This window comes from Morus notabilis, unplaced genomic scaffold (genome assembly GCF_000414095.1).
Source record: "Morus notabilis unplaced genomic scaffold, ASM41409v2 Scaffold547, whole genome shotgun sequence".
NCBI classification, from domain to species: Eukaryota; Viridiplantae; Streptophyta; class Magnoliopsida; order Rosales; family Moraceae; genus Morus; species Morus notabilis.
In genome coordinates this window covers 69,088-80,224 of record NW_010359252.1, presented here as the reverse complement: position 1 = coordinate 80,224, position 11,137 = coordinate 69,088, and the positions used below count along the sequence as shown (strand labels likewise).

At 33.6% G+C, this 11,137-nt stretch overlaps 1 protein-coding gene across 1 annotated transcript; it reads left to right on the top strand.

The window, feature by feature from the left end:
- The first annotated feature begins 1,850 nt into the window (after positions 1 to 1,850).
- On the top strand, positions 1,851 to 9,517 carry LOC21387357 (probable methionine--tRNA ligase). Its single transcript, XM_024162896.1, has 17 exons — positions 1,851 to 2,113; positions 2,239 to 2,383; positions 2,832 to 2,985; positions 3,148 to 3,303; positions 4,114 to 4,344; positions 4,455 to 4,598; positions 5,349 to 5,439; positions 5,569 to 5,675; positions 5,782 to 5,896; positions 6,389 to 6,507; positions 6,609 to 6,674; positions 6,827 to 6,955; positions 7,609 to 7,749; positions 7,857 to 7,977; positions 8,085 to 8,332; positions 8,529 to 8,630; positions 8,944 to 9,517. Exons 1-17 carry the CDS (start codon positions 1,972 to 1,974, stop codon positions 9,172 to 9,174), a joined length of 2,442 nt encoding a protein of 813 aa, XP_024018664.1. The 5' UTR covers positions 1,851 to 1,971; the 3' UTR covers positions 9,175 to 9,517.
- Positions 9,518 to 11,137: the final 1,620 nt, after the last annotated feature.

Genomic DNA, 11,137 nt, shown 5'->3' with positions numbered 1-11,137 from the left:
TAATTTATAACTATACTACAAATTAATTATTATATTATTATAATATTTTTATTGTAAATTATATTATATTATATATTATAAGATATAACTACTATATAATATATTTAAATTATATTATAATATTGAAGGGTAATTATGGAAAAAATAAAGAAAATAATTTGGAATGGCTATTCCTCACATGTGAGGAAGGAATGATGATTCACCCAACATGGGTGAATGACCATTCTTTTTGAATGACTATTCATTTCTTATATATCCAACCAAACATCAAACTTGAATTCTATTCCATTCTATTCATTTCCTTTCTACCTAACCAAACACACCCTAAAACTTGTTTCAAATTGAACCCAAAAATTTGTGGGCATTATAATGAGACACATACTACACAACCCACCTTTTATGGGTGGGTGACCCATAGCATTATTTATTTATTTCTGTCATCGTTTGTATTACTGGTTTAAGTTTAACTCAATTTAAACAGTGAGTGCAGTTTGAACTTGTATTTGATAATCATGCAATTCAAATTATATTCCATGTTTGAATTGAGTTAAACTATCCAACTTAAAGTTTAGCTCCTCTTCAGTTCAACAATTCAAACCATTTTTTAACAGTAAAAAGTGTCAACTCTCTCTGCTTTTCACACCTATCAAATATAAATTTGAATTTATTTTTTATTCAAATTAAAGTTTTAATTACACATCTAAACCTCAATTTGAACTACAATTTCAACCATATTAATTTGAATTTTTCTCTTCAAATAAAAAGATTTAAACCAATAAAATTGAAACCAACAAATCAAATCAAACGGGCTTTTATATATTTGCTCATTTTGACGTGATTTTACCCCAATACACTGTTCGAAACAAGCAAAGAAACAAGTTAAAAAGTGACAGAAAACTGTAATAAAATATGAAAAAAATTTCATATTGGTACCTTATGTTTTAGCATAATTATCTTTTAGTATTCTGTGTTTTTAATAATTTTAAATTAGTACCTCGACGTTTTTTAGAAAATCATTTTTAAGTGACTTAAGTCATTTTTAAGAATGTATAATGTCAAAATTACCATTCTCATTAATTAATTAAAAAACTAATAATGAATTTAGAAAAATTCTGAAATTTTTTTTAAACATTTAAAAATTAAAAATAAAAATAATGCTTTAAATTAAAATTTTTTTTTCAAAATTTATTAATTTTTTATAAAATAATGAGAAGAGTAAATTTGACATTTTACATATTAAAAAATAATCTTAAAATATTAAAGTTTTTTTTTTATTTTTTTTATTTTATAAAATATCAAGATATTAATTTAAAATTACTATAAATACATGATACTAAAAAAGACAATTACAAACTTGATACTAATATAGGTCTCGTTTATTTAAACAATTTGAGTTTAGAATTTAAGTTTTATTACAGTAAAAAGTTTTAAAAAATAATCACATTTAATTTTTTATTATGATAAAAAATTATTATATAAAATTACATCTCAATTCAAATTAAAAACTCGAATCAATAAGGCCCATTTATTTCGCTGATTCGAGTTTGTAATTCGAGTTGAGATGTGATTTTGTGTGTGAGTTTTTTACTGTAGTAAAAAAGTTAGATGTGACTGTTTCTGAGAGCTTTTTACTGTAGTAAAACTCGAATTCTAAACTCGAATCGGAGAAATGAACGGGATAAAGTAAACCGATATAAAATTCTTCTTAAAATATGCGTATGCACCTAGAAAAGTAAAAAAGTCAAGTGTTTGTGAATTCTCACTCTCATTACAAACGCGTCGCGCAAACGCACACCACTTGTCCAAAACGGTAAAAAAGCAAACCCCAACAAAAAGCCTATTTCTCCTGCAAAAGTCTTGCCCTACTCCGCCACCACACCTTACTCTTCTTCTTCTTCTTCTCCGCCGAACTCCGTCTCTTTCTCTCCCTCTCTCCTCTTTCTCTCTCTAGCTGGAAGACTGCAAACCGTCATGGGTGACGTCTCCAATTCGGAATCAAACCTTGCAGATCGAAAGGTCCCGAAGCTTCCCATCCCGGGACAAAGAAACATCCTCATCACCAGCGCCTTGCCCTACGTCAACAACGTTCCTCACCTCGGCAACATCATCGGATGTAATTATTCTCTTTCTCCTTCTTCTCATGCATTCCAACTGTTTGAGGTTTTGCCTGAGTGAGCCATTTTAAGAAATGGAAAAGAAACGAATTTTTGACCCCTTTTTTTGGATTTTTTTGGGTAGGTGTGTTGAGCGCCGATGTGTTTGCAAGATACTGTCGTTTACGGGGTTACAATGCGATTTACATCTGTGGAACCGATGAGTACGGCACGGCCACCGAGACCAAAGCCATGGAAGAGAAATGTAGTACCAAAGAGATTTGCGATAAGTAATTATTCTCATTTTTGAATTTTTATACCTGAAAATAATTCATAGCGTGAATTATGAGACGGGTTGGTTTTGGAATTTATGGAGGGTTTTATGTTCTTATTTTAAAGATTTTTAAAAAAAATTTTGTTTCGGGTTTTTTTATTTTTTGTAGTTACCGTGCAATTCATGGAGGTTTATAAATGGTTTATTCTAAGCTTTGATGATGCTTCTGTGCTTTATGCATCGTCATCTTATTGTTTAGAGATTTTTTTTTTTAAACTTTAGTTGTGGGGGATTTTAAAGGTATCGTGCAATTTATAAAGAGGTTTATAAGTGGTTTAACATAAACTTTGATGACGCTTCTGTGATTTATGGAGGTTTTTTTAGATAGATTTATGGAGGGTTATGTTATTATTTTAGAGTTTTTTTTTTTTTTTAATCTTAATTTGGGCTTTTAATTGTTATAGGTACCACGCAATTCATAGAGATGTTTATAAGTGGTTTAATATAAGCTTTGATGAGTTTGGGCGTACATCAGCCCCGCAACAGACCGAGGTTTGCCAAGCAATCTTCAAGAAGCTGCTGGATAACAATTGGCTCTCAGAGAACACAATGCAGCAGGTACATGGTCATTTCTGGATTTAGTCCTAACTTGGGCATGTTTAGATTACCTCAAAGGGCCAGTAGATTCTATGATTTTGTGTCTGAACGTGTACGTGTGGCCAGAAACGTCTAGTGCGTTTTATAGCTGCAATTTTGACATAAGTTCTTGCTATGTTTCAGCTTTATTGCGACACATGCAAAAGGTTCTTGGCTGATCGCCTTGTGGAGGGTTCCTGCCCGACTCCGGGGTGCGGTTATGATTCTGCTAGAGGAGATCAATGTGAAAATTGTGGGAAGCTTTTGAATCCAACAGAATTGACGGATCCTAGGTGCAAGGTATATTATTTCTTTTCTGTATTGCTTCTAGCCTTAGACTTCGGGCTTGTTTGGAAGAGCTTTGGCTTTTGGTTAATAGAAGAAGAGAAGCCAAAGCTGTCACTTTTCAGTTAGTGTTTGGAAGCGCATTTTTAAGATAGCTTAATAGGTCAAAATGATTTTCAAATTTTCTAACAAGCAATAAAATTGTGAGAATAAAGTTTATTATATCTCACTGAAACTCTTATACAAGTTTCAAAGTCCATTCAAAGGAACTTTTTTAAGAATCCACATTTTGTGGCTTTGATGCGAGGCTCTTATGGAGAGCTACAACTTTTTTGTCATATTATCCAAACACTTCTAGAAGCAACTTTTAGACTCAGGAAGCCAAAAGAAGCTTCCAGTAAGCTTTCAAAAAAGGGCCATTTAGTTATTTTACTTATATATTTTAGATTGTCATATCATATGGTTTGGATTTGTTTAATTGATTCTTATATTGACGTTTTGAGTGCCCAGGTAATTGAATTCGTGTTAAGAACCATATCTCTGTCTTTTTCTCTGCAACAAGCCCGTTACACAGTCTCCAAATTTTTTATGGTTCCTTGGGAAAAAAAATTAGGGTAATTAATAAAAAAAGATTGTTGTTTAAGTAACATGTTTCTACAGGCCTAAGACCGTTTGGTCTAGTGGCACCGGGGAGGGTTTGCGTGGGGTGGGGTTTGGGGGGTTGCGAGTTCAATCCCGTATTTGTATAAAAAGAAAAAGTAACATGTTTCTACAACCTAGCAAATATAGGCATGTTCTGTTTCTCACACCACTACTTGCACGCAGGTTTGTGGGACAACTCCACATATTCGTGATACAAACCACTTGTTTCTTGAGCTCCCTTTGTTGAAAGACAAATTGGTTGAATATATCAACAAAACGTCAGTGGCTGGGTCTTGGAGCCAGAATGCCATTCAAGCTACAAATGCTTGGCTTAAAGAAGGGCTTAAACAACGATGCATTACTAGGGATTTGAAGTGGGGAGTTCCCGTTCCGCATGATAAGTTTAGAGACAAGGTTAGTAATTAATCATATAAATCTTCGTTTGCGCTACTTGGCGTTTTCATTTCTTTTCAGTTGGCTAATAAAAATCATATAAATTTTGTTCCACCATGAGAGATGGGCAGGTATTCTATGTTTGGTTTGATGCGCCTATTGGGTATGTGTCAATCACTTCATGCTATACACCCGAGTGGGAAAAGTGGTGGAAGAATCCTGAAGAGGTTGAATTGTTTCAGTTCATGGGCAAGGATAATGTGCCGTTCCATACAGTGAGTGTTAATTCTTCAAAATATGTGTTAAGGCAACGACCAAGTTGCTTCTTTGGGGATATGCTTTTTCTTGTTTTGTTGAATTACATATTCTTCCTCCAGCTGAGAGATATTTCTTTCAAATCTTAGTGCTAATTTAATTTTTATTGCATTCATTCATGTATAGATCTGTGTAATTGTTCTTTTTTCCTCTCAAATTTTATTTGTATTTTTCGTTATGTAAAGCCTCTTGAAAATTCTCGTAAACAGAAGGTTTGCCTTTGATAATAACATGATAAGCTACTATAGTTTCATATAAATTTTACATTTGTAGACGAGGGCAAGCTGTAGTGTCGTACTTGTATTTTTCTGGTCAGTCTAGATGCGGCTAGGTTTTAACTTATTCGGTAAGTCTAGATGAGGCTAGGTTTTAACTTATACGGTAAGTCTAGATGAGGCTAGGTTTTAACTTATTCGATTAGCGTGCAACTAGCCTTCTTGAAAACATGGCTTAATAACTTAGATTTGTTTCGGTCCTCAATTACTTTATTTCCAACTCTTGGCTTGATGTATTCCCTTTTGGATTCCTACTGTTCTTCTTGTGTTTAATATTTCAAATGCCCCTTCCTCTAAATGATGCAATTATTTGCTCCATGTCCCCTAGTTATCAATGCAAGAGCAGCTTGGACTTTTCAGCCCCAGATTCATGATTACACTTTTGCGTGTTTGTCAACTAAATCATTGAGCTGTTTAAGTATATTGCAATTTCAGGTGATGTTTCCATCAACTCTTCTTGGAACTGGTGAAAATTGGACATTGATGAAGACAATCAGTGTTACCGAATACTTGAATTATGAAGCAGGTCAGTCCATCCGCACTCATGGCTATCTATCATGTGAAATTGAATGGATAAGTTTGATGAACTTCTCTTGCAAGATGTTCTTATATCAACATCTTGATGTTTATATATTGCTTTTCTATTAATTTCCAGGAAAGTTTTCTAAGAGTAAAGGCATAGGCGTTTTTGGTAACGATGCAAAAGATACAAACATTCCTGTGGAAGTTTGGAGATATTACTTGCTTACCAATAGGCCTGAGGTAATCTCATTGATGAATATTTTATGTTTATTCGTTTGTAGAATTGTTCTATCCTTATTTCTTTCTTCATATCTTAACTGATCTGTTCAATTGGTTCCTAAATTAGGTTTCAGACACATTATTTACATGGGCAGATCTGCAAGCAAAACTGAACAGCGAGTTGCTCAATAACTTGGGAAACTTCATAAATCGAGTTTTGAGTTTTATTGCTAAACCTTCAGGTTAGTTGGAATTTGTTGTCTCTAGGATCTGTTTTCATGACCCTTTTGCATAAGAACTATTGATCATGGGTGCAGAGTTGGGCAGATTGATCACGGGTGCAGAGTTGGGCAGATTATAACCAAGTTCTCAAGTTCTTACCTTCAGTTCATCACTTTATCTCCTTTATTTATTTAGATATATGTCTTAAGTTGTAAACCGTGTTGATTTAGCTTGATGCTGCTATTGTTGATATAAGTTTTGAGTCATGCCTTTTTCTCAGAATCTCCTTTTTTAGACGCCCTTCATTTATATAGAAAAAAAAATTACGTATAGAAAGAGTGCTCGCGTGAATCATATTTCTTATATAAAACTGAAACCTTTTGGAGTATTTAAAGAAATTTTCAATTATTTTCTATTCGCTTTTTTCACTTTAGGGCCTTTTGTTTGTGGGCCAAAGAGACGCTACAGTTGTGACGCTCTGCAGCAATTTAAACTGAATATTCATTATGCAGGTCAAGGATATGACTCCACGATACCTGATGCTCCAAATGATGTATCTGACCCGGTGACTGAGAAATTAGCCGAGAGGGTTGGTAAATATGTGGAGCAATATGTTGAAGCCATGGAGAAGGTAATTGAGGCACCATTTAACTTGTTCATGTAACATGAAGCTTCCTCTTTCTCCACATATCTTTTTACACTGACATAACATTTTGTTTGCAATTTTCATAGGTTAAACTAAAGCAAGGATTGAAAACTGCAATGAGTATTTCTAGCGAGGGAAATGCGTATCTGCAAGTACGCTTGGAACATTTCTAATTGTGTTGATGCACCTTCTATTATTATTTATGCATTCAATAGATGTTTGATTTGTTCAAGTTAGTCTATATATGAAGCCAATTTTCAGTTGCTGCTTTAAGGGGCGCCTAAAAATTAAAATGTTTTTGCAGGAAAGCCAATTTTGGAAGCTATTCAAGGAGGATAAACCACGCTGTTCGATTGTTATGAAAACTTCGGTGGGGCTAGTACATATTCTTGCATGTCTCTTAGAACCTTTTATTCCATCCTTTTCTCTTGAGGTAATAAATCTTGGCAGCAGATTTCTATGTGGCAACACTTCTCATTGTGTGATCATGATAGATTGTTTTAGGATTAATTACAAAACTTCCCCCTGAATTATACCCCTTATAACAATTTACTCCCTAATCTTTAACACGTAACATCTGTTCCCTTTGAACAATGAAATGTTAGGAAAAAAAAACCCATCCGTTAGGTTTTTAATTGAAATTGACATTTATTTTGCTATTTTGATAATTTGTGGTTTAAAATTGAATCTGAATTTAAACTAATTTAAATATTCAAAAAAACTTAATAAATTTTTTTATTCTACTAAAAAAAAAAGATTCATAAAATTTTTAAATTACATTCAATCAATAATGGATGTATTGTAATTAAAAGTTCAAATTTAAATTAGTTTTAAATTCAAACTAAATTTTAAATCATAGAGCTACCAAAACACCCCAAAATAACAAATTAAATATCAATGTCCATTAAAAAAATCTAACGGATGGGATTTTTTGTTAAGATTTCATTGTTCAGGGGGAATGGATGTTATGTTTCAAAGATTCGGGGGCAAAGTGTTACAAGGGGTAAAGTTCAGGGGGAGTTTTTGTAATTAATCCAATTGCTTTAATATGGCTGGACGCTAAGGATTCCTTCTTCTTGATTTAAGGTATTCAAGCAGCTTAATTTGTCTCCTGAACAACTTTCACTTGCTGACGGAAAAGGAGATATTGATAGGGCTAAGCGACCGTGGCTGATCGTACCTTCTGGTCACAAAATTGGGAAACCAGAACCCTTGTTTAAGGAATTGGTATGTCAAGCAAATCTTCTTCTTCTTCTTGTTATTAGATACGATCTGGCTGCCTCAACCCATTCTATCTTAGTAAATTCTTATTTTGCTCATCTTATTGTTCACAGAAAGATGAAGAAGTAGAATCTTTCAGGAAGAGATTTGCTGGAAGTCAAGCTGATAGAATTGAGAGAGCTGAGGCTGAAGCAGAGAAGGTGGCCGAGCAACTGAAGAACATAAAAGTTTCAGGTTACTTGAGTTTCCAATTTTCATCTTGTTAAGCTAATGCTAGTTCTTTTATGCGTGTTGGAAGCGTTGGAAATCCGTGTCTAAGATACATAGGTTCTTCATAACAGACAACAGTGGAAAGAAACAAAAGTCAACAAAATCTGAAAAATCAATTAAATCTGAAAAGTCAGCAAAATCTGCAACTGAACCAGAAATTTCAATCTCAAGACTGGATATCCGTGTCGGCCTGATCACAAGAGCTCAAAAGCATCCAGATGCTGATTCATTGTACGTAGAAGAGATTGATGTAGGTGAAGGACAACCCAGAACTGTCGTTAGTGGACTTGTCAAGTACATACCTCTAGAAGAAATGCAGGTATTGTTTTTTACTTTTACAGGCCTTTCAATGATGATACCTATGTAGTGTTTGGTTCATGGGTTTCGAACCATGTGGTGCAATTTGAATTGGGAATCTAATCCAAATTAGTGTCTGGAGAGAAATTATTTCTATTTTTTAGTGGACTTGTCAGGAAGCTATCTGTTGTTAATTCACCTAAAATTTTATTTGGCAGAATCGGAAGGTCTGTGTTCTATGCAACCTGAAGCCTGCGACCATGCGGGGTATTAAATCACAAGCAATGGTTCTTGCTGCTTCCAACAGTGACCACACCAAGGTAAGTGACCACATTATTCTTGACACTGATCTTGGCAGCTTGTATTGTGCTGAGCTACTTTTTGTTTCTTTGACATGCCATTTAACCAATCTCTAAACCGAAGCTTTTCAGTCAGAAAATGAAAGGACTTTTGTGGATGCATTTTTTCATTGTCTGTTTCTTCATTTGTTGGAAAACACAATATATTTCATGAAAAATGTGTGCATAAAACAGTGTTTTCTTAATTTGAAAGAATTCTGCAAAGTTGTTCAAATCGAATCTTTGTTGTGTTATTTTTTGTTGAACTAATTTCACTGATGGTTTCCGTTCTCAGGTGGAATTGGTTGAGCCACCAAAATCTGCATATGTTGGAGAGAGAGTTTCGTTTCCGGGCTTTGCAGGGCAGCCTGATGATGTTTTGAACCCTAAGAAGAAAGTGTGGGAAACATTGCAAGTAGACTTGCATACTAACTCACATCTGGTTGCTTGCTACAAGGATATTCCATTCACGACATTAGCCGGTGTCTGCACCGTGTCTACCATTCCCGAGGGATCAATTAGGTAAACTGTAGGTAGAAATTGGTCTCAACGGCTCCTTATATCTGTCACACTCCTAGTGAGAATGCTGAACGCAAGAGAAGGAAAGAAAAAAAGTTGATACGAGTTATTGAGAGGAGAAAGAAAACCCAAGATGCTTAATTAAAAAAAAATACACAATAAACAATCTGCTTATGTACCGGAGGTTTTGAGTTCCCCACCCGCCCCACCAGCTCTAAATTGGATAGAGATGAGGGTGTTTGTCTGTTTGTGTATTTTGTTGTTGTTGGTGGGCTTTTATTTTTTTTATTTTTTCCCCTTCAATCATAACTCTGCATATTTGAATGCCAAATTTGCTAGTGTTTAGCACACCATTTTTTTCCCTGATTGGCAGTAAGTGGGGGCACTCAACAAGATCAAAGCCAATGAAAGATTTTGATGCAAAAAAAAACTTGAATCAATCTAATACATGCGACCTAATAAAAAATTCACATTAAATTTAGCTTGCTTATCGGTTATTTACGTTTCTGATCTGTATGTAGAATCACGGCGTACCTAGTTCTTTATGTTTCGATGAGTGAAAAAATGGATAAATTATCCTTTAAATTTTTCATTTTAAAAAATTATTCCTATCTTCCTATACCGGGGACAATTGCTAAAATTTTGATGAAAAATGACACGTCACTTGTGCTCTATTTTGAAGGAAGAGAAAAAAATTTGAAGTGTGACCTAAAGAAGGCGTTCTTTCTTAACGTTAACAACATTCACTAGGGGTATGTCTGTTTGATTGTATTAGAGCACCGTGCTGTATAATAATACAATAAGATCTCGTTTATTTTACCGATTCGAGTTTTCAATTTTAGGTTTTTACAGTAAAAAGTTCTTAGAAAAGATCACATCTAACTTTTTCTGCTACAGTGAAAAGCTCTCAGAAAATGTCACATCTCAGCTTGAATTAAAAACTCGAATCCGTGAAGTGAACGAAGCATAATATTATGTTTGATGTGATCATCACATTACATAGACTAATATAGTTCATGTCGTATTATTAAATACGGTTTATTTTTGACATATTGTATTGTATTATTTTATAGCTAATTTATGATACATGAGCCTACAATTGTTTAAAAATTGAGGGGGTACAATGCAAATTTATATTTTTTAAAAAATTATATTTTGACCCCTTTTTTATTTTTTGCAAACTTACATTTTAACCCCAACACTTTTGCAAACTTACATTTGACCTTAAAATTTTTATAAAATTATATTGACCCCAAATTTTTTAAAATTACATTTTGACCCTTGAATTTTTAAAATTTTACATTTTTGCTTATATTATACTTCATAACACCAAACACCATACTATATTATAACAATACAATACAATATAAGCTATCAAACACGGCCTCGTTGTATTTCTACTTATCAAAGAAAAAAAATAGCTACTTTCAGGGCCATTATGCACAATTGGAAATGAAAAATGCTTTTTGGCCAAACGATGATTCATTTCCATCAGACACATGCACTAGAGCCCACCTGATGGGATTGTAACAACCCAACTTCCCGAGCCGTTATTATCCATGAACTTATAGTTACTAAAATTTCAAAAATATATATATACATTTTTTGAAAACTTCATTTAAAATACTAAATCCTTTAAACATACAAGTTTCAGAATTTACTTAATTTAATCATCAATACTGGTTCAACACCTAAATATAAGAAACGTTAGATAATGTAATAAATAGTTTCAACCTGCTCTTCAACTTAACATAATCGAACATATATACTAGTAAAGTCTCCAAGCATATAATATAGAGACATAGTCATTCAAATCCATTCTTCTACACCATACTTAATCGGAATCTAAATATATGAAACCATAACTTCAGAATTTAAATTCAAAAATAATTTTGCGGAATTCTTTGCATGGTGGTATCCGAATCCAAACTCCACCGTACACGTCCTCTGCCAAGTCCATCACTGAGTCG